This window comes from Numenius arquata, chromosome 2 (genome assembly GCF_964106895.1).
Source record: "Numenius arquata chromosome 2, bNumArq3.hap1.1, whole genome shotgun sequence".
NCBI classification, from domain to species: domain Eukaryota; kingdom Metazoa; phylum Chordata; class Aves; order Charadriiformes; family Scolopacidae; genus Numenius; species Numenius arquata.
Window position 1 is genome coordinate 18,898,104 of NC_133577.1, and position 22,373 is coordinate 18,920,476.

General features: G+C 40.6%; 1 protein-coding gene across 4 annotated transcripts in view; it reads right to left on the reverse strand.

The window, feature by feature from the left end:
- The window catches only part of RPS6KA2 (ribosomal protein S6 kinase A2), a 298,477-nt gene that overhangs the window by 12,920 nt on the left and 263,184 nt on the right, over nucleotides 1–22,373 (reverse strand). For 3 of the 4 annotated variants that reach the window (XM_074168577.1, XM_074168576.1, XM_074168575.1), the window contains 4 exons: nucleotides 22,104–22,206; nucleotides 17,124–17,254; nucleotides 15,235–15,360; nucleotides 765–854 (listed from right to left, as the gene is read on the reverse strand). In XM_074168577.1, coding sequence (XP_074024678.1) covers nucleotides 765–854; nucleotides 15,235–15,360; nucleotides 17,124–17,254; nucleotides 22,104–22,206 — 450 coding nt within the window. The remainder of the gene's footprint in view (nucleotides 1–764; nucleotides 855–15,234; nucleotides 15,361–17,123; nucleotides 17,255–22,103; nucleotides 22,207–22,373) is intronic. The other variant, XM_074168578.1, reaches the window with a different exon arrangement.

The following is a 22,373-nucleotide window of genomic DNA, read 5'->3' on the forward strand; positions in this document are numbered from 1 at the left end:
ACAGATTTTAAGATACTGTTTAACACTTTGGAATTAGGTGAGACTTTCCTGAGGGCATGTGGTTACAAAATTTTTATGTAATTCTCTAAGGTCTGAACCATAATGTACTGGCCACTGACACAGGCAGGATTTTGTTCTGAATCTGACACGGTGTGGCCAATCCTAGGTGAGCCTGCAGGCAGCCTGAGTAAAACATCTCCGATTAAGGTCATTATTGCATGTAAGCATAGCGAAGGCTATTCTTCATATGAAATGCTGAAGAAATCCTCATGTCTTCTCAGGCTGCTTGAATAGAAGGTATTCCCTGGCATTAAAACACTGTCGGGGAAACCCTGGTGACTTTGTGAGCTCCCCTCTCCCCAACAAAGCAGGTACCGTGTGCTGCACGGGAATGGCTGCTGCTCATGAAGGAGCATCCCCTGCCCAGCAGCACCATTGTGTGTGCTCAGCACCTTGCTCCGAAACATGCAACTAGGGAGATCTCCCTTCTGAAAAGTGCTACGAAACCAAATAAATACATTTTGTTGTTCTGTGCCCCTCTGGTTTTATCTACAGTTGGTTAGACAGTAGCTGGAGTATGTATAACCTGAGCTGTGTTTCCAACTGTATCCAGGAATTTGTAAGTCACGTTTTTTAACTTCATTTCAAGGGTTCTGGTTTAAGCTCTGACTTTCAGCTGAAGAATTTTCCAGACATGGACTAGCAGGTGAGGCTGACCATAAGGTGAAAATAATTTAATGTTGAAGCGCTCAAAGACTACTCACATCTTTAAGAGTAATGATGTTTGGATGCTGTCCATATCGCAAGAGGATCTCAATTTCTTCAGAGGGGTCTCTCTTGCTCTTATCAATTATCTGGAATAAATAAAGCACAGTGTAGTAAGATACTGGCTAGAAGCACTAAGCACAAAACAAGCAATTTCTACAGTTTAAACAAATGAATATTTAAAATTCTTCTATTAATCATTATTCTAGAGAGGACAGCTCAAACCCTGTGCAAATGAGAGCCACGTTGACAATATGCCAAAGTCAGATGGAGCAATAATTAGTTTAGATTCTGAAGGCGTAGGCCCTCTATTTGATGCCTATCGTTTTGTTTGCCCACAAATAATGACAGTTACAAGAAATATCATTTAGAAATCAAATGACTTGGAGAGTTTTAAAATAATAATAGTTTTAAAATGGCCTCTGACATAAAAAATGGATACGTTCATAATATTGGCATATGCTTGTATATCTGCTGATAAATTAATAGAAATTACTTACCAGGTAGGTTTGTCAGAAATGAAAATGTATAAACATTTACTGTCAAGGGAGATCTGAGTTGAAGCTATTGCTAACCACTTGGCTCTTTGGGCTGTGCTGTTGTAATGAACAAGAGAGTGGCCAGAGATTGCATTTGGCCACATAACCAAACTCTGCCCATTCCCAAGCTAGAATGAAATATGCTCTATATATCACTTTTCTGTATTCAGCATTTTTTGTCTTACCAGAGAGTATAGTGAGACTTTTCAGTTTTATAGCAGCAGGTCTCAGAAAAACATGACACCCGCTGCTTAGAGAGAATCACTGCATGGAAAGCCTGCTGTTAGGATGACACCGGCTTCTCATCAATACCTATATTTGGGATGTCAATCAAAGAGTTTCGATCATTTGCCCAGTAGAGAGCACTGATTAATGTTTCTCACTTCGCAGATTTAAATGATAAATATGAAATAAAAAAAAAAAAGGTATAAAATAATCCAAGGGAGATCTCTGTATTTTGGAATCTCAAATGCAACTCCACAGGGAATGGCAAAAGACTCATTCTACTAGAAACTCATTAGGAGTACAGTATCTTGGCATAATTTCTTATTGCTAGAAAACAGCAGCAATACTTTCGAATAACAGGTTTACCCAAGAGGAATGGGTGGCATTTTCAGAAAATCGTAATTCAGTTATTGGCTTGCATTTCAAGGATTCTAACCTTAAAAGTGGTTAGTTCTCTCTAAGAACTATGCACAGAGCACAGATTTAAAACAACAAGTGTTTGCAGGGAAACAATTTTTTAAAAATCTCTTTTGTTTATGAGGATAAATGCCTGGCTGCTTTTGCATGCATTTTTTTTAATGGCTTAATTATGGCAATACACATTTAAGTATATGTCTAGAATTTTATGCATCACCTATAATAGTGCAGACTTGAATATATATCAGAGGTCTTGTAGTCATCATGACTGGTGTGCATTTGCAGGATTATGATGGTCAGTAGTTGTCCATGGTTGAGGTAAGCATTTGAACCCATATCAGTGATTTGATTCTGAATTAATAGGAGTGTGACAAGTGAAAGTACAATAGGGGGCTGATGCAGGTAGATGGCCGTTGTCTACATTTGAATAAATTAAGGAAAAAACTCAAAAACAGGTGAGCAGAAAAAAATTCTCCTCAGAATAATGTTCTTTCAGTTTAGTTGAGACATTCTCGAAAAGCCAACACAACTCTGACTGAATGACTGCTCATACCTACAACCACAGTGACTGAATGTGTCCCACTCAACCAATAACCCTCACATATAAAAAGATCCTCAGGGACACTTTCTTGGCTAAACTAATATAGCTCTTGTCAAGTTAATGGAGTTACACACCTGCACCTGTTAGGATCTGCCTGCCTTGTACAAACCAGCAGAATTTACTGCAGCAAGTATTACTACCACTGTGTGAAGTATTACTATCACTACTACTACCGTAGCAAGCAATATATTCCAGATTCCATTTCTGTTGTATTTTCTTGTGAAAGGAAATATCCAGAGCTATAGAAAATTTTAAACAACTATTAATAATGCAGGACTAAAAATGCATATATATGGATATATGGCCTAAAAAAAATCCAAACCAAAAATAGTCTTCAGCTATTGACACAAAACTCAAAATAAAATAACCTGAAGGAATCTGCTACTGACTTAGCAGCAACAGCAGTAGATGATATGTAATACTTGTAATTCATAATATGCTATATAAATATATATTGCATGACAGTCCTAAATACACATGCTTTTTGTTTTTATGTATGCACAAGCTGCAATACAGTGATTAAATGGACAAGCTGCCCCAAAGCCACACAACAATTCATTATCAGAGCTGTGAAGAGACCTGCCAAATTCCTCACACAGTCCATGGACAGTCCAGTTGGACAGATCAGAACAATTTTTTTCCCTCCACAGCAAGAGATTGTCACCCTGATGGCGTCTCTTTGGTGTGCCTGTGGCTTACAGCTGGCCCATGACTGATAAAGCAGCAAAGGAGGTGGGTGCTGCCCCGTTAGCAGAAATCTCTCTGGTTCAGAATGGCTGCACTACACACAGTTTCTTTATTCAGATGTTGCAACGGCCACAGCAGCTCCTTAAATATACCCTAGAACTCCACAGTTCTCCTGCTGTTCTTCAGAAAGCGTTTTGGTGTGTTGTTCAACCCATGCCAGGCTTTCCAAAGAGGGAAGCTGCCATATCAGGGTGGTTCGGTCAGTGGTTGCTGCCTTCTTTTGCACCCGGAGGTGGCTGCATCATGACATGAGGTGCTGCATCCCCAGAACATCTGCAAATCATGCCCCAACTTCACGCCAAAACAAGCTCCGGTAAAATGCACGCCCAATGCTCCTCATCGAACACAGGGGCTAAGGGAGATGTGTCGTGGGCTGCTGCTGACACTCGTAAGTAGTTCTGAGATTCTCAAAAAGTATCATATTAAAGGAATTAAGTTATGTAAGTGAAAAAGCAGTGGTTTCTTTAGACAGGTGTAAAACAAGTATTTTTTGTCCAGCTGTACTTTCTGATTTTTACTATGGGTGTTGCTGTATGGAGGAAAAGCATGCTCTAGGCGCCTTGTGCACATACAGCAGGAGAGAGGCAGGACGGATGGAGGCACCCCCAGCACAACCCCCTCTGTGAGCTCTCCCCACACCGGCCAGCAGGCTGCTTGTCCTCCCGGAAAAAGCACGAGGCTTCTGCTGTACTTGTGCAGTAAACACTTTCTTCTCCAGAGAGCAATGCCCGGGCTGCTGGGCAGAGTCCAAAATCACGAATGCCTCGCCCACAATCCTACATACTTACCTACACAGGCATCTCCCTTCCTGGAGTGGGTCAATGCCAAGATATATGAAGGAGCTTTGACTGTAATTTGAAAAGTCAGACTGGGCGATTGCCAGAGAAGGTGAGGGAGGCATTACAAAGTTTAACCGTGGTTGTACTCTGCCTCCTGGAAACAAACCAAGGCACTCTTCTTGATAGTCCTTTCCAGGCGGGAACGTGTTGAGCATCTGCTGGCTCCTTGGGGCTGTGCTCCCACTGCACTGAGCTCTGGTGCCCCCCTGGCTCTCCCAGGGTGAGGACATGGATGCTCTTTCCAGTGGCTTTGATAGGCAGTGATCCACTACCAGAGCAGATGTGAAATCATGGAATTGTCAGAGTTGGAAGGGACCTCTAGAGATCATCTAGTCCAACTCCCCTGCTCACCCATACAAAGAACTTGGCTTTCCATTTCTGTGTTACTGTTTCTTCCTCCTGCTTTGGAGTTTAATTATCTCTAATTTTTAAAGATCAGCTCTACTGTCAGTTCACCTCTGCATATTGAGAGGTTTTAGTTTTGTCCAGTGAATTCAACCAGTGCAGATTGTGTGAACCAGACAACAGCGTATGTGGCACTTCACACCCAATTAATGTACCAGTTAGAAATGGTCCTCAAATTAATTCAACATCTCTCAGAGCTATGCATTCAGGCTGCCCAGAGAGACCCCATAAGGATAGCCTGCTGTTGGCTACCCTGCACCAATGAGGACCAAAGGCTCTGGATTGTTTCCTACCTATATTCTGGAAGCTGCAATGCTAGAAAGAAAAAAAGCATTTAATGTTACAGATTTGGATACAGGAACGGCCATACTCTCATTAGACTTCCTACATGATACCACACATGGCCGCTGCATGTGATACAGTGTCTGCTCTTGTTCAGAATTAATACTGTTATTAACCAGTTAATTTTTTTTTTGCTATATAGTAGCTTTCAAGCTCTACTGTTGGATGCTGGCAAGCGAAATATCTCTGAATTTTAGATAGGCACTGACACTCTTAAATCCTGATTAAAAGCTGAGCAAAATGGGCTGCCCAGGGAAGTGGTTGAGACACCATCCCAGGAGGTATTTAAAAGATGGGTTGACATAGTGCTCAGTAACATGGTTTAGTGATGGGTTGTTGTTTTTTTTTTGTTGTTTTGTTGTTGGTTTTCTTATCAGAGTTAGGTTGATGGTTGGACTAGATGATCTTAAAGGTCCCTTCCAACCTAGACGATTCTATGATTCTATGAAAATTATGTAACATCTAAATATTTCTTGTGGTAACAAAGAGCATTTTCCACTCCGGTCACTCTGCTTCCTCCAAGACATCATGTTTTGTATGAAGACAGACTCTTCTCTATTACTCTCTGTGGCAGCCCATAAACCTCCTGCAGCTCTTCCCGGGCAAGGAATGATGTCTTTCTTTAGAAAATACATTCTGATTTGAACTTGACTAAAATGTACACATAAACATCCTCTGTTACAGAATTAAGGGAAGATTTTCTCTCCTACTAGTCCTGAGGTTTTGAGTAACATGCAATGATGCTACTTTTCTGTCTCTCTCTGTAGATGTGTGGTGAAGAACAACAACTCAGAAAGCCATCATAATGTATAAATAACTGAAAATGTAACAAGAGCTCTGTTGTACTTTTGCAGAGAAGAGCTATGAAGCACGGGGGTTTTCTATTGTCCTTCAGAAGAATAAGAAACTGAGCCATATAACAAGTAGACTTTTCTTTATGCATTGGACACCCAGGGATTGCTTAGTAACTCCTCTGTACTAAACAGGGGATGAAACAGTTCCAGAGTAGAAAGAGGCTCAGCACATGCAATAGTGTCCTTTGTTCTAACAGAGGACTTGTTCTTTGACTATCACACCCTTTGTGTATTTCGCTGAGTAGCTCAAAGAAAAGGTGCATTTTCTTCAGCGGAATTTAGGATAAAAACCTCATGATATTTTAAAATGAGTCCAGCTCCACTGAGGGACAATACGGAACTCTTTCTCTAACAAGGAAGAAAGGATCAGGAGAGACCGTTTTAAAAATCATAACTAACACATCTGGCCAGTTTTTACAAGTCCTTCTATAAGTCTTTTGCATGGAAAAAAATCACCTGATTCTCCCTCACTAATGGGTTCTCAACGTCTTCAGCCTTGCCAAAGTGGACTGATGAGTACAAAAGAGACCATCAATACAGTTCTGTGTGGGTAAAGCCTTGCTGAAATTGGTACAGCAACTGTATAGACAGTTGTTGCAGTTTTGTGAAGGTATTTGCATGCCTGCATCTGTGTAGATAAATTTCTTCTTCTGGATCTAGTTATGCCATTAGCAGATGTTACAGTCCTCAATTGCTTGATACCAGCTACCAGCTGGGACTTACAGCCTTCACAGCTCTACCAAAGAAATGGTATGTGTGAGCGCTCCCTGGTCTGCTTTGGGCATAATTAGCCCTGTTAATACAAATTGCCTTTTCAAACAGCTGAAATTAACCTGGGTGACCTTGCGTGAGGAGGACAGCTGTGTTTCTCACATGGATTTCTCCATCACTACAGTTGTGAGACTGGAAAAAGGCAAGAGGTAGAGGTGACAACTTAACTGCCTTTGCTGTCTGGAAAATGAACAGCCCAAAAGAAAAGGTGAGAGAAAAACAACAGAGTGAGAAAGACGACAAAAAAACCCCATGAGATGCACTGATGGGAAGAGCAGTGAGAGAGGCCTGAGGAGAAAGGATGGGGCTCTGGCCAGGCTAAGCTGGAGCTATCAGCGAGGAAACTGCTCTCTGCTGCTGGGTCTTCCTGGGGAGATAGGACTTTGTGCACCTTTAATGAACAAACAAGACTCCATTAAAACATTTGCTTGGCTCTGACTTGATTTTTCCCCTTAAGTAAAACAGGACGCAACAGCTCTGTCTAATCATGTCAACTGAAATGGGCAACGGTAGCCACCTCCCTTCTTAGGAAAGCTAAATGTGCCTAATACTGGCACTGGGGTTTAGCCCTTAACACTGTGGTGTGTGCCACTACCATGGACTGCAGCAAGAATTCCCCATTTTGTTTTAGTGGATTTATTCCACAATAAGAATCACAAATCCCAGGAAGCATTAAAGGTACATCCTGCAGCACAGGCATGGATAAAAAGTTGTGGGCTTTGACCGAGGTGTTTTAGTGGATCATGCTGCAGGTCCCCAAATGGGACCAGTGTCTGCACCATCTTCAACTGCCTTAAATCACCTTCCCTGGCAGCTAAAACTGAGACACAAGGGGGTGAACCGGGGCAGCTGAGCCACTGGTACCATCCTAATCTGCTGCTCTGGCAACAGAAAATCCAGCAGAAGGTCAGGGCAGACACCTGGGCACTGCAATATCTGAACAGTCACAGCTGAGACTGCCAATGCGTTCAGCCAGTGAGACTACCTCAAGATCCTTTTGACCAGCACCAGGGAACTTAGGATGGCTTTGTGGAAAAAGCATAGAGGAGGAAGAGAACTTTATACACTTTTAAAGCTGCTTTAGTTTGTATTACATACTTTGAAGATTTTTCTAAAGCTTGTTTGAAGTGTAAGCATGGGTTAATCACTTTTAAGAAGAGATTCATATAATACAGTTTGATGCCATACTCCTTGCAGAAATCCTTTCCTTTTCTGGGAGGGGAGGGATGAGCAAAGGAAGAATTAATTTTGTGTTCCTTTACACATTATGTCTACACCGTATCTGTGATGTATTTGAAAATTCAGGGCACCACTGGTGGAACTGACTATAGGTGGGATTTGCATCTCTTCTGAAGAAAGGAGGTGCAACAACATGCAAAGATTTTAACCTGACAGTTTCAACTACAATATAAATTCCCACGAAAGTGTCACCAAGATACAGTTCTGCAGTTCTGTGCTGCTGGAAAATGTACAGGTTTCCATTTCAGCAATATGTCCTTCTAAAAATACGCCCTATTCATGCCAAGCATCTGTTTTAATTTGGTTCCTTTTTTGATGTCAAATTACTCAAGCTGGATGAAAATCACAGCAGAAAGGCTAACATTATTTAAAAGGACATGGTATAATTTTACATTTAAGATGTCTCCAAGGAGAACTATTCCAAACCTAATAGTTTCTGGGGGACCATTTGCTGTGCTATTAGTTTTGATTAGCTCCAGAGATTGATTCCCCCCATCCATGCTTAAATCTTTCAGAAAAACAGTGAAATACATATTAAAAGAAACAGGCCTAATTAGCAATACTTTTCTGAAATAAGCACTGGCCATCAGACCAAGCTGCGTGGGTGAGACATTAAACTTTCTGCACACAGACCATGCCCACTCGCTGCCACTGTTTGCTGACTTAGTGCTCCTAAACTGTCAACTGGAACTGTAGTACTTATTAATTAGCATTTATACAGTAGAACACATTTTCTAAGCAATGCAGAAACATTAACAATTTTTTTCCAATTGCACCTGTGAAACAGAAGAGCTCATTTTAGAGAGAAATCTGCCGTTTTGGAGGCAGAACAGCTTGGTGGGAAAGGCTCTGCACTGTGTTTTAGTCTGTTCCGCTCAGCCCTAGCACACGTCCTTGGATCAGACTGATGAGTTTTCAGTCCGTAAAATGATTGCAGTGCTACTCCCACCTTCTTTTACAAAAAGCTTCAAGGATGGAAACCAGTATATCATATTCAGATCTTACAAAAGGGGAAAATTATTACATCAATATGGAAGAAAAATACAAGAAACATGGTTTAAATGGCCCCCAAAGAGAAACAGAGCCACAAAGGACCAAAGTCTGTCCAAAATACTTAGGTATTTGGCAAGTGAGCTAGAGAAGAGAAACAAGATACTACTAAGCTGTCGGAAAACTGCTGCCTGATGCTAAGTCTCAGAAAAGATCTAGTTAGCAGTGACAAACACCATCATCTCACATTCTTCAGAAGCTCAGCCATGCCAGGGAGATGAGGCACTGAGCTTCATGGGAAGGAGGCTGCAGGAATCCTTACACCAGAGGGGATGTACAATGACTGCAGATCCAAGATTTGCTCTGAAGCTGAGTTTAAGCAGTCGTCTGCACACATTTCTGTATTTCTATCTGCCTCCTCTGCTTATTTGTTAAGTCTTAAGCAACACCTTGATCCCATTTAGCCCCAAAGTCACCACCCAGCAACGGCTGTTGCTGCCACAAACCAGCTTGCTGCTTGTAGAAGTGCCCAAGGCACTCCTCACTCTCTGCCCTGCTGCCTTCTCCCAAGTCCTTCAAGCAGAGCCCAGCACTCTGTACTGGCCCGTCCTTTCTGAAGCTGTAGCTACAGGGTCCTGTCTATTCGAGCAGTGTCTCCTTGGAGAATTGACTTATTTCTACGGGGAGAGCGTCTGGCAGAAATCTGAACACGCTGAAATCAAAATAGAAAAGTGAGGCTCATAAAAGTTTTGAAAGCATTTGACTGAACCCAAATCTTAAAAAATGAGGACAGCATATAAAATATGCTACGTTGCCTCCTGCTGTGGTGAGTGAAATTGTACACAGCAGCCCTGGTCCAGTGGGAAAGTTGATAAAGTTGTTCAAAACAGGAAAACCAAGAAGGCCTTCAAAAATACTCTCACAGATCAGGCATAAGATCCTCATAGACAACTTTCTCCACCACTCCTTTGCTACTTCATCCATTTTACTGCAAATAATTTTCTCTATCATATCTAGAGGACAGCCATCCATGCTGTTCGTAATCACTCTTACTGTATTCACGATGGATCTTTGCAGAGCACTCTGGAAAACAGTCCTTCCTATGCAAATCCAAAGCAGCACAGAGATTTGTGCTTAAATCTGCTCTGAAGCTTGTATCTCCTACACAGCCCCCTACAGCCTACTGAATCTGGTGCCACACTACCAGGTTAAATATCCTTCAGACAGTGAAATACATCTTTTACTGAAGTGTCTGGACAACAGAATTTCCTAAATCCCAGCTTTATAAACCAAATTTAATGGGAGAACATGGTAAGTGTTCTCTCAAGTTTATTAAGGTAAGAAGGGGTCTTATACCTCTGACTCTGCCTTTTGTAAGGCTACATTTCCACTAATATGACAGATCCAACTCCTTTGAGCGTGAGGGGGAGGACGACTCGGTCATCTCCTTGAAAAGTCTGTTTTACCAGCTGCTCTCATCATCAGACTTTCTTTTCTGAAACTCCCTGTTTTAGCTTCAAGACATTCTGTCTTGTCTTGCTGTCTTTAGCAGCCAAATGGTTGTCATCTATCATTTATATCACCTCAGAGATATTTATAGATTTTGATTGCATCCCACTGGACTTGTCTGTCTTACATCATATATATTTGGAGCTCTCTTGACAGAGTTAGCCTTGTAATTTTTGCATATTTTCTGCTATAGATTTTCTCTAATTTGTTTATACTCTATCTTAAACCACAGGTACAAAAATAGCACACTGTCCCACCAGGGTCCTACCCAAGCAAAATTCACTTATATGCAAATATATAAAGGGCAGTTACTGTATTGGGGGTAGAACGGGCCATAACAGCAGAAGTTTCTTCTTGGCTAATATCTACTAGTAATCTCTCCTGGGGGTAAGGAGTCAACCTAAATAGAGAAATCTTTAGAAAAAGGGGGATGCAATGAAGTCCTTTGCAAATTTGCTTAATCTGGCATCAGTAAGAAGCATATCTGAAAATCCAGCTTGAAAGCTTCACAATTGGTGATCCAAGCTTGAAACCATCATGATGGTTTTAAGTAAAGAAAAACTTTTGGAATACACTAATTGCATCAAATCTCTGGCAGGTTTTGAAAAACCTGATTCATCAAGAACTCAGAATTGCAGCATTTCCTTTGTTTTTCAAAAGAGAGTTCTTAATCTGTTTAGGCTTCCATTGCAGACTTTCTTCCATCCACAAAAATCCCTCCCATCTGCTTTAGCATCATTCTTTTACTTAATTGACTTATTTTCTGTACATACTGATGTGACTGAAATAGTTTGATCTGATTTTCCTTTGCTTCTGACCTCACTGTTACATTTGTACCCACGTAAAGCTTGTAACTGTGATCAACAACGCCAGTTCCCTTTGCTATTAAAAATCACTATGCTGTAGTCAGGACAATCAATATTTTAGTAGAAGAATCTCAAACACCTTAGAGGTCTGTCAGAGGAGAAACACGTTTTTCCCCAGATCCCTTCTTTATACCAGAGTCTTATAAAGCACTCAGAAGAATGAACAATATACTTACTTGTATTTCATAACTTTATAGTTTTTTTCGCTTGGGAATGAGATGGAAAAAAGCCTCAGAGTAAAATTTTAACAGTACCTCAGAGTAGGTACATGCAGTAAAATATGATACAAAGATTTGCTAAACCAACATCTACCTGCCCTGAGCCAGGCAGGTGGCTACTAGTTTCAGGGTAGACTCAGTTTGTGGGAAATCTGGCTGTCTACAAGGTTTTCTGTTGCATGGTATTGAAATGCTCTCAGAAGTGGAGATGTAAGTCTGAATTCTTAAATATTGCATTTAGGAGCCTGAGGGCATGTCTAAAATAGATTTATTATTTATTATTAGCATTTCATTTTACAGATGACATGGAGGAAGAGGGAAGAGGTTGTAAGAAAATTCTCTTCTGCAGGTTCAGTGATGGGTTTTACAAAAGCAGTTACGTGCCTAAAGGTGCAAAGAGGTGTCTAGGGGGACTTCCAAAAGCAGCTGAGTGAGTGATGTGCCCAATCTCACTAAAATCTGAAACAAGTTAAATCCCAAATCTGTTCAAGTGCTTTTACAACACCAGCAAAGGACCTCTTTGCACTGTGAAACATCTAATTATCTAAGATGGCTCCCAATTAGTTGCAGATGGCCAGCTAAAGGAAAAGGGACAAAATGTTTTGCATTTTAACAAATAGGTTCTGCTTCTGGGTGAGGAAAGGTTTTGTTTTTTCTGAGTAAATTTTCCAGCTGTAGCTCTGACTCAAGTTACTCTGGCTCTGCTGTCTCAGTGTGACACTACACAGCAAGAGTAAATAAGGTCTGGTGAGTGGCAGTCTCCATGGAGGGATTATTTACCCAGTGACATGATGTGTGTCTTCCCGCAGTGATGCCACCACGTCATTTCCTTACCTCCCTCCCTATCACCATCTTCCCCTGGGGAGACGGGATGATGCTCTCTGACACGTCAGCAGTTCATCTTAAAGAGGGAGCTTTTAATGAGGTGGTGCCAAGCAAATGGGGCTGCTGCCTATCATACTGCAGATATTTTTTTCCTGTGAATATTATGTATTAGGGAGCACTGGGAAAATTATACTTACTGAAAGAAATCAAAAGAGTCTAATTACAGTGATTTTTATAGAGAGAGTTAAAGGATGCATGTCAAAAAGGACTGATATATAATTATGATAATATCAGTTGCAACTCCTGTGCTACCTAATTACTTGAAATGGGTGGCATTGTGAAATCATTATGAAAGCAAGCTACTTTGATAACAAAATGATATAATCTTAATATAAAATAAAAATAAAATTGAAAAAAAGTAAAATGAATATATTGGTAGGAATAATAATCAAAGAGGCAGCACTCAATGTGCTGGAAAGACAGTACAAACAGAAACCCACTAACCATCTCCAACCCCAAATCTGTGCCACACATTTGACTCACACTGTGTCAGAAACTGAGATGTTGCATGTGTTGCCTAAACCAGTAGTCAAAATCAAGACATATCACAGAATCACAGAATGACAGGGGTTGGAAGGGACCTCTGGAGATCATCTAGTCCAACCCCCCTGCCAAAGCAGGTCCACCTAGAGCAGGTTGCACAGGAATGTGTCCAGGCGAGCTTTGAACGTCTCCAGAGACAGAGAACTCCACCACCTCCCTGAGCAGCCTGTTCCAGTGCTCTGCCACCCTCAAAGTAAATAAGTTCCTCCTCGTGTTTAGATGGAACTTCTTATGTTCAAGTTTGTGCCTGTTACCTCATCCTGTCACTGGGCACCACTGAGAAGAGCCTGACCCCATCCTTTTGACACCCACCCTTTAGATATTTATAAGTATTAATGAGATCCCTTCTCTGTCTTCCCTTCTCCAGACTAGAAAGACGCAAGTCCCTCAGCCTTTCCTCGAAGAGGTATGTTCCAGTCCCCTAATCATCTTCGTAGGCCTTTGCTGTACACTGTCCAGCAGTTCCCTGTTTTTCTTGAACCTGAGAGCCCAGAATATCAGCATGACAAGAAAAGAGTCGTAAGAAATGGAGGAAGAAAGGACTAAAGAGAGGAAAGATAAATAATAATGGGAAAAAGCATAAACCTAGTAATCAAAGTGTTAAACTACTGGAGTTTTGAGTGTCTCCAGGTGTTGAGTTTGCTCTGGATCCTCTGATGTAGTTCAAACCCTCAGCTGCTGAGTAGGTGCTGGACCCTCTTGGATTCAGGCATTCAGACATCTTTGAGGACTGAGGTCTTTCTGTTTTGGTTTCACACTGGCTGTATTACACTGATAAAATTGATAGTAATACTTGATATAAATAAAATATGAAAGTTATTACTTTAACATACATTTTGTTCATCACAGATTTAATTTAATTACACAGAACCCATACCTACTATCACATAATGCCATCTGTTGACAAATGACCTGGACACTGGAAAAACCTAATTTTTCTATTCATTAGAAATGAAAATTCTAGCCTGTTCATGCACAAGCCCACGGACCTGCTGGTAGGTCCATGCTCCTAATTATGGTATAGCCTAGAAAAATCAACATTTATTTGAACAGCAACATCAACAAATTGTCAGTTATTAGTGGTTTCCAGATTTGTGGCCACCATGAGGCAGACATCAAAACTTTCATGGACCTTCACAGATACTGCATTATCACCAGTCTTGTAATGAAAAATAAGAATGAGTAAAAGGTTTAACATTATTCTATTGACTACCTGCAACTCATTTATCTCATGAGTTTGGACCACTTCTTTAAGCTCTCATCATCTCATTTAATAGCAAAGAAACAATCTCATTTATAAATTAAGTTTACAAATCTTTTCTAAAATTTTAAAATAAGAAAAGTAGAGTGGCAATTGGCTAGAATCCCTCATTTACTGCAAGTTTGGTAAATACTTTTCTCTATGTACTGATTTCAGGGAGCTACTTTTTGTCTTATGCTCACTTAAGCAATCTGTTCCCATAAGATCATACAGAATGAAAGGGGTCTGCCTTAACTGCACGTGTCTTTTCAAATTCATTATACTAATTCCTCATTTAATCCAATCTTTTCTTTTTTCGGTACATGAAAAAAACCCAAATCTTTTCTAACATATGAGGTTTTTAACTGCTATGCCCTTTTCACAAAGAAAACTGAATATTTGGAACTCTTCCTCTGAGCTGTAATGTCAAACACTTGCCATATACTCTGGTCTGTTCTGCCTCCTGTAACAGATGAATACTGCATACTGTTCATTCAATAGCATTTAATAGAGATTGTGACTTAGTCCCCTGAGCATGAAAAGTTCTACTGAGGCAGTTCTACTGAAGTTCTTCCCTGTCAGAAAAGGTTTCCTCATACCTCCATCCTAGCAGCTTCCTGGTCTGTGTCTGCAGTGACCCTGTTTTACGTAGTGCTGCTTGACCAAGTCTGAAGTTCACTGACTTATATTTAATATCCAACTAAATTCCACTGAATTAATATTTTAAATCTCTGAGGAGATTGCCTTTTGCTCCTTTGTGTAGCATGTTGGTGTTGAAAGGCAAGGAGACAAAAAGAAATCTGAGTTTTTGAAGGTGGTCATGGTTTTCATTGACAAATCTGTCTAATGTCATAACTAAATAACTTGAGAAAGAAGAATAAAGTGCTATTTCAACTTTGCAATCATTTTATATGTTACTTTGTTTATTAATGACGATTCAATGTAGGATCTGTTAAAAATCTTATCCGGTTTGCAAGGAGCATGGCTGAAATGCTTAGCAGGATTTCCATGCAAGGCTGTAAAGGTTTTTTCCGTTCGGGAATTTTACTTGATGAACTTAAGGTGTGAGAAATAACATAATGCTTATCATGAAACCTGTCATCTTTTGAAAGAAAGAAAGAAAAAGCAACACCCACCAACAAGAAATAAACCAACAAAATATCCACTGACTGCACTGCTGCCCAGGCTGGCAGGGCATTCTCAATCACATTTCCAGCACCCACCAGAAGGCTTTCTTACCTTCACTGCAAACTCTGTTTCTGTGGCTTTATGAACACATCTCTTGCACACTGAATAGGAGCCAATTCCTATGTCCTCCTTGATCTCGTATCCGTCTGTAAAGTGAATGTTGTTCCCATGTAACTGCTATAGGAAAAGACAAAAGAGACAAGGTAATTGGGACATGTGGAGGTAAAAGGCAAGGACTAGCCTCATCTTAGTAAGGGAAGCGTTTGATCTCATCTTCACATAAGATGATCTTCTCTTGCCCTTAGCAGATTTTTGAAGTTCAGTTAAAAAAATCTGAAGCTCTTTACTTAAAAAAGTGCGTCCCCTCCATTTTTACCTTTTTTTTCAGTTTGTAGGACAGAGTTGTCATGCACAAGTAATGGAAAAAAGGCAGTGATTTTCTAAACTATTTAGGGAATGCAGACAATCACCTCCTATTAGAGATTCACAGGAAACTGTGGGCAGAAATCCCTTGACAAACCCACATAACTTGACAATATACACTTATTTCTAATTACTGAGGGCCCAAATAACTTATAAACCACTAATAGCTTCACAAGCTTCAAAACAGATACCCCACATATGGGGTGGGCCTCCAGACCACTGGAGGTCTTGTCCAGAATACATTTAACTATGAGTTCTGCGCGAGAGAAAAGTCACTATTTTGAGCCAACCTAACTTAAGAAAATTTATTACTAGTGAAAATAGTAGAAAAATAAATTAAATTTTCTAATTTTCATATGTTCATATGTCAATGACAATTGACAATGGACAATTTTCATAAAGTTCATATGCCCTTTGGAAAACACGTGGGCAGGCAGGTTGGTTAGGTGGTGAAACCCAAATTTAAGGCCTTGCTGCAAATTCCAACCCGGGACTCAAGAAATGACCAGCAACTCTCAAAAACCTCGAGGATCCTCTGTCTAGAAAATGTAACCTTGCTAGCAAAGCCTACACAGAATCTTCTATATGTGTTGCATTCAATACATTTTTACAAAGCTAACCACAGGAATATAGATAAAAATTCTGGGGTGTAGTAGCTTGGGTAACATTTCACCTACTGTTGTGTAGGAGAATCTTTAAGAATATGACATATTCTGCTGTAAATTATTAAAATAGACATGGAAACTATGAAAACCTACAAAAACCACAGGCAGGGGTTCCCCCCTTGAGGCATGTATACCTCTTGCTGTGGGTAAGAGAGGAACTTTTTCCTTGTGGGCAGAATTTGCTGCATTTTTGAGCGTCCCAGTTCTCCCTCCCAATTCACTGTCCCTCTGATGTACTGAGCCATTTGTAGCACTTTCTTTCCAGTTCGAATTACAATACTGGAGAGCATGTTGTAGGGGAAGGGCAGCAAAGAACCAAGTGCCTGGCAAGTGTCCTTCCCCCATTGAGCCGCTCTGGGTTACGTGAGTACACTCGGGCTCTTGTGCAATAGCAAAAGGAACACGGTGACCTCTCACACCCAGGAGCTTGGGCTCTGTGTCTGTGGGAGCCTACAGCAGTAGTTAATAAAGCCCCTTGCCAACACAGACTGTATCATATAATCCAAGACAAAAATGTTGAGAATGACGTGTGTTCACTAAAAAACCCCACTTCATTACCTGCCCTGTACGCACAGCTGGAATAGTGTTTCAGGTATTCAGAAGTACTTTCATTTCAGCTGTGATAAGGTGCAATTCCCATTTCCTTTGTAAAGGCTGTGGAGAATGTGAACTTAAAGGTAAAGCCTTTGGGAAAAAAATTCTCATTTTCCACCTCCCACATGCTGCATGTAAACACCTCCTACCTACACTGGGTAGCTGTGAAATACCAGTGAGAACGCTGAGGCAGTTTGAATACACTATGCGCGTATGTATCTGCCCATCAAACATGAAGTGTAACATCAGCATCAGTACCTGCACAATCGGATGGACGGTGATTTTGTGCACATCCTGCTGTGCAGGCTCCTGCACCAAGTTAGAGGCAACAAAGCTGAACCCTCTGAAAAGATGATGAGCATTGGCGCTTGGAGGAACACCTGGGGAATCTGTAGGAGAAGGAAGAAAATGGCCTCACGAGCTGCACAAAAGATCAGAAAATAATAGCACAGCTTCTGCAACAGACAAAGTCACCCCTGCCAGTCAACAGCAGACTCTGCTAAACCGGCAGACACATGTGAATATAAACCACCTCCATATCAAGGCTTTGGTGTACCTTCTCCATCCTGTTCCTTTGGAAGTGAACAGTGCAGGGGTATTTATTGTTTGCAAGGATCTCTCCTCCTAGATACAGAGGGTTTTTATCACAGTGCATATTCATTCTTTGGCAAAGCACCGTCTGTGTCAGGAATCCACACAGAGAGAAGGCACAGGATGGCAAGGCTAGAAGAAAGATGGATGGCTCAAGGCAGGGCACCCCTTTGGCTTCACAGAGGTTTTCCAAGGAGTGGAAAAAAGTTGCAAGCTGCTATATCTGTCCTTCACAGAACACCTTGACTACAGACATTACAAAGGCTAAAGCGCTTTCTGGGTAATGCGGTATGTTGTATGGCCCAGGAGAATGTAGAGAAGACAGGACCTGAAGCAAGTGTAAAAGTGTGATGCTCCAATAGTGGTGGCTTGTGGCCTCATAAGGATCTTTCTGGAGCAGCTTTAGGAGCTGGGACTTACCCCAGGGAAGATGCTGGTTGACTTGTCCTCAGGTGAACAAAATGACTAGGAGTGTTTTAACTAAATTTCATGGACTTTTTCTCCCCACTCCTTCCCTTGACATGTCAAATCCAGGGGAAGAATGGCTGTAAATCAGAGCTCTAAATTCTTCTACATTTGGAACAAAATAACTAGAGGGCAGTTCTTGGTAGCTACGTCCCTGCTCAGTGAGAGAAACAGCCTGCCAAACCAAGAAGAAAAGAGTTGCACTTCACTTAAAATTTTGAAAGGCTTTAAAGAGATCTTTCTACCCAGTATGTGTTTTGTCCCAGGTATTTTCATAAGCAAGAAAGAGTTGCATTGCAAACCATTCCTTGGTAGCTGTCTGGGTATTATAAAACTAAAGCACTAAAGTTTGCTCAGCTTATATTTGTTCTTTTGTTGGTTTTCATCCCTCCCCTCCCCCCGCCTTCACATTTCCTCCAGTGCAATATGTGATTTAGCATGGCAAGATTACAAAGCTAAACTTTCTTTAGAAAGCTATCTCCTTGTAGGAGTCTGTAAATACCTGGTTTCAGTAGAGTAAAAACATATCCCCACTGGACCTTATATCTGACTCACCTGCCTACACCATCACCGTGACCCATTAGTGTCTAGGACAATGGTGTGGAGGACCGAGTATTGTTGGAGGTCCTGAAAATATGTGAGAATGTAGGCATCTCCTTTTGTCAATGTTCCCTGTATAAGTCTACTGGTCAAGAACAGAGGATCTGAAGCCAGAATATGGTAAAAACAAATTATCTGCTTGGAAATAAACAAAGCTGAGGCTGCAGCTAATTCTGTATCTCATTACAAAGCTGCCTCAGCTTTGAAAGGGGTCAGAAATAAGCACAGCAAGTCAGACCTCACTGAAAAGTACGTGGAGAAGCTTGTCTTTTGGTAAAATGACGTGGGCTACTTGTTTATCTCAGTGTATTGGTGGGCACTCTCCTTGCAAATACATGGATGAATCACACTAGACCTCTTGCATCACTGGGTACTTCTTACAATGGCATATAGACAACAGTGATTTTCCGAGAGGGATTAATTAAGAGGAAAGAATGTTTGCTTTAAAAAAGGAATGACAATAATTCAAATCTGAACACTCCTGAACTTCAGGAAAGCTGTGATCCGCCTCTAAAACGTAAGTGCTAGGTCATCTCTATTTAAAAATAACTGTTCCTTCACAATTCACTGCCAATATATTTATCAAATGTTGCAGAAGAACTACAGATTATTTGGTGTTCCATATTAAATATTCATCACCAACAACTGATATGCCCATCATATGAATTAAATGTTAAAATATGTGTTAAGTGCAAAATTATGTTTAAATAATGTTAACTAACTGATAGCTATGGAACCTAAATAATTTTCCTAGTCTTGATAAATCCAGAATAATTTCGTATGTCTGAATTAGACCCACTTGCAAACCAAGTGGGTCTAATTTTGTATATCTTGTATATCTTGTATAATGGTTATCTTTCTCCCTGTGAAAGTCATAAAGCTTTATCCCATTAGAGCATCTAACTTTACAGGATTTTCAAAGGCTTCATAAATCTTAAGTAATTTACTTCAGCACACTTCACTGGGGTTAGCAAACATCGTTATCTTATTTGCAGAGGAGGAAATTTAGATGCTTGAGGCGCAATTTTACATATTTTTTTCTCAGCAGTAAAGCCAGCCTAAGACATCCCTGCTGGTTACAGCATGCTGTCCCATCACTTACAACAGAGTATAACCATTTGTGGACTGAAATCTAAGTTGGATCACCAGAATAATCTTGGTGATTGTTCAAATCACTATTTATAACCTGGATTGCTTCAGTTTCCTGCTCCCTGTGAGGAGCTGAGTCAGCACAAATAAGATGTGGGTCCACAGGGGTGGACTGAGGAAACAAGTGGCCAGGAAAAGTGACTCCAACTCAGACGACTCCCAGAGAAAAAGTGATGTGAAACTATACTCACAGAGATGAACTGTCAATATCAGAAATCACATCTTTGGCACACTCAGAGCTGAGGTTAGGAATCCACAGAAAGCTGTTTCAATCTTTAGACTAAAGTAACTTTCTGAGATACAGCAAATTACTGGATCGGCAAGTTACTGGATCCAAAACTTTGACATAAACCTCTTTCCAGGCAGGAGAAATCATTCATAAAGACAGAGTGCAAAATGACTGTGTGTATCTGTGCCCCCTCCTTCGTAGTATCTTTCTGACAGCTTCATTAAAATACAACAACTGCATCATCATGATGAAACAGTAATTATTACAGTGCTTTCTGGCTGTGCATGTTCTCAGTAACAGGGTAAGTTTGTATAGGGCCCTTTTCATGACAGAAAAAAACACAAAATAAAAAAGGTTCTTGTTTGATTCCACCACCAATATGGACCAGTATTAAACACTCTTGTGATGTTCTCTCCTTCTGGTTGATCCAATCAGTCAACAGTCAAGGGCTGCGAAATATGCTGCCAGTCTGTGAGGGCTTTTCTATCACTCTGGAAGTGTAAAGGGATTCACACTTTCAATTACACCTATTTTGAAAGGCCAGGGTTTGATTCTAAGGCCACTTTCCATAGTAGCACGAAGCAGAACTTAGGCAGGCTATCTCCCCACCCCAGCCACCATCCCAAGACAAATCTTCTGAGTCAGTGTCTTGCATGAGACATCAAATTGAATTATGCAACAGTAGTAACATGTAGAGTGTAAAATATAACACTGCACTGCATGAAGTACGAGTGTTTTCATGCCAGTACAACAAATGAAGTGTGAACTTCCAAAGCTATCCAAAATCTCAATGCTTATCTGAAACTTTCCAGGGCAGCACCAGCCCGCACTTCTCTCAAGATCAGACTAACTTGCAGCCTCTGATATTTCAGAGAAATGGATTCCTCTGAAATCTGACTAAAAGCTAAAATCAAAGGTGTGAAATGTCTAGTATCCAAAGATCATTTGTTTCAATGTGGTGGGACAGGAATATCAGAACATCACTAACCTATACAGGAGACAGGTGGATGCTCCAGTTAAACCCAAATGATCAGTGTAACATTTTTTATAGATTGTGAAAGTCAGCACATCTTTGCCAAAAAAACTAGGAACCAAGACTGTTAAAAGACTTTCAATAGATACCACTATTTTATACGCCACAAAAGGAGGTTTGAACCAGGCTCTGAACAGAGGTTTGGGCTACTTTTAAGAAAAAGGCTGAAGGTCATAAGCCTGAACAAAAACTAGAGGAAATCTCAGCTCTGATTTGTGTGCTACAATGCAGGGTTTTTCATAATGAAAGCTCAGATCTTTTATTCTCACTACAATAGTTCTGGGGAAATTTGAAGGTTGAAGCTTGAGACCTTATACTTGGTTATTACAAGAATACTACGTGATATTCACAGTGCTTACCATCTTCCAACTGTTTTACAAACAGCAGCTAATTAAATTTTTACATTTTAGAATGTATAAATAGGTACTTCTTTACATAGGCATACCATAGGCAGAAATGTAATATAGTTTACCCGTGTCTAGCAAGAGGCAATGTTATAACTGGAATTAACACCCTGAGGTCACTGATATTCTTGCTTTTGACTAAAGGACTGGAAAGATGGTGCTTTGTGCAATGATCACCTTCACATATATACTGCACAGAGTGATACTCCTGTTAGGAAAGAGAAATTGTAAGAACAACGTTGTCACTGCAAGGATTTTCTAAATACTAAATATCGTGGGCTAAATTTCCTGTTGGCATAACTCCACTGATCTAAGAACTTGATGATTCTCCATTACTGTTAACCATGTATTAACCTCCAACAGTCCATAGTTTACGGGATTTCATAATTTAAGAAAACATCTATGGAATATATAATTAAATACTAACTTGCAGACATGCACAGTTCTTTGAAGTCAAGGTAATTTTAAAAAGTTAAATTCAGCTAATGTAAGCAATGATGAGTAATAAAACAGCAAATCAATAGTTATTTTTCCTATTAAAAATGTGAAATCTGTCCTTCCTGAAGAAAAATTAATGTGGAGTTAGTGAAATGCTTATGAACTTATTTTCTTGGAAATGCAAAACAGCCTTTGCTTCCTGCTGGATATTGCAGAACCCAGTAAAGCCACAGGTGATCAAACTTTTAGACCCTGTTGGAAGGGAGAGGGGAAGGAAGAATGAATTTTCTCACTAAAAAGATGCATTACCCATGTGCCACCTTACTAACCTGTGGGTGTCCGAGACGTGAACTCTGGATCAAAATGAAAGGTGTCTTCTGGCCGTCCCACTGCGGGCTTGAACGGTGGCTTGATTTCTTTTCTGTATAGTTTCTACAAGGAGAAGAACAGATCACAATCAACAACAACCTGTACACCTTCAGCATCTGCAGACGGGCTCCCCTGCTTTGTCCTCTTTCAACTCTGTGCCACACTTGCAGGACTGACAAAAAAGGATGATGTATCCATAGCTCTGGCTTGACTGATCAGCTTAAAAGCTG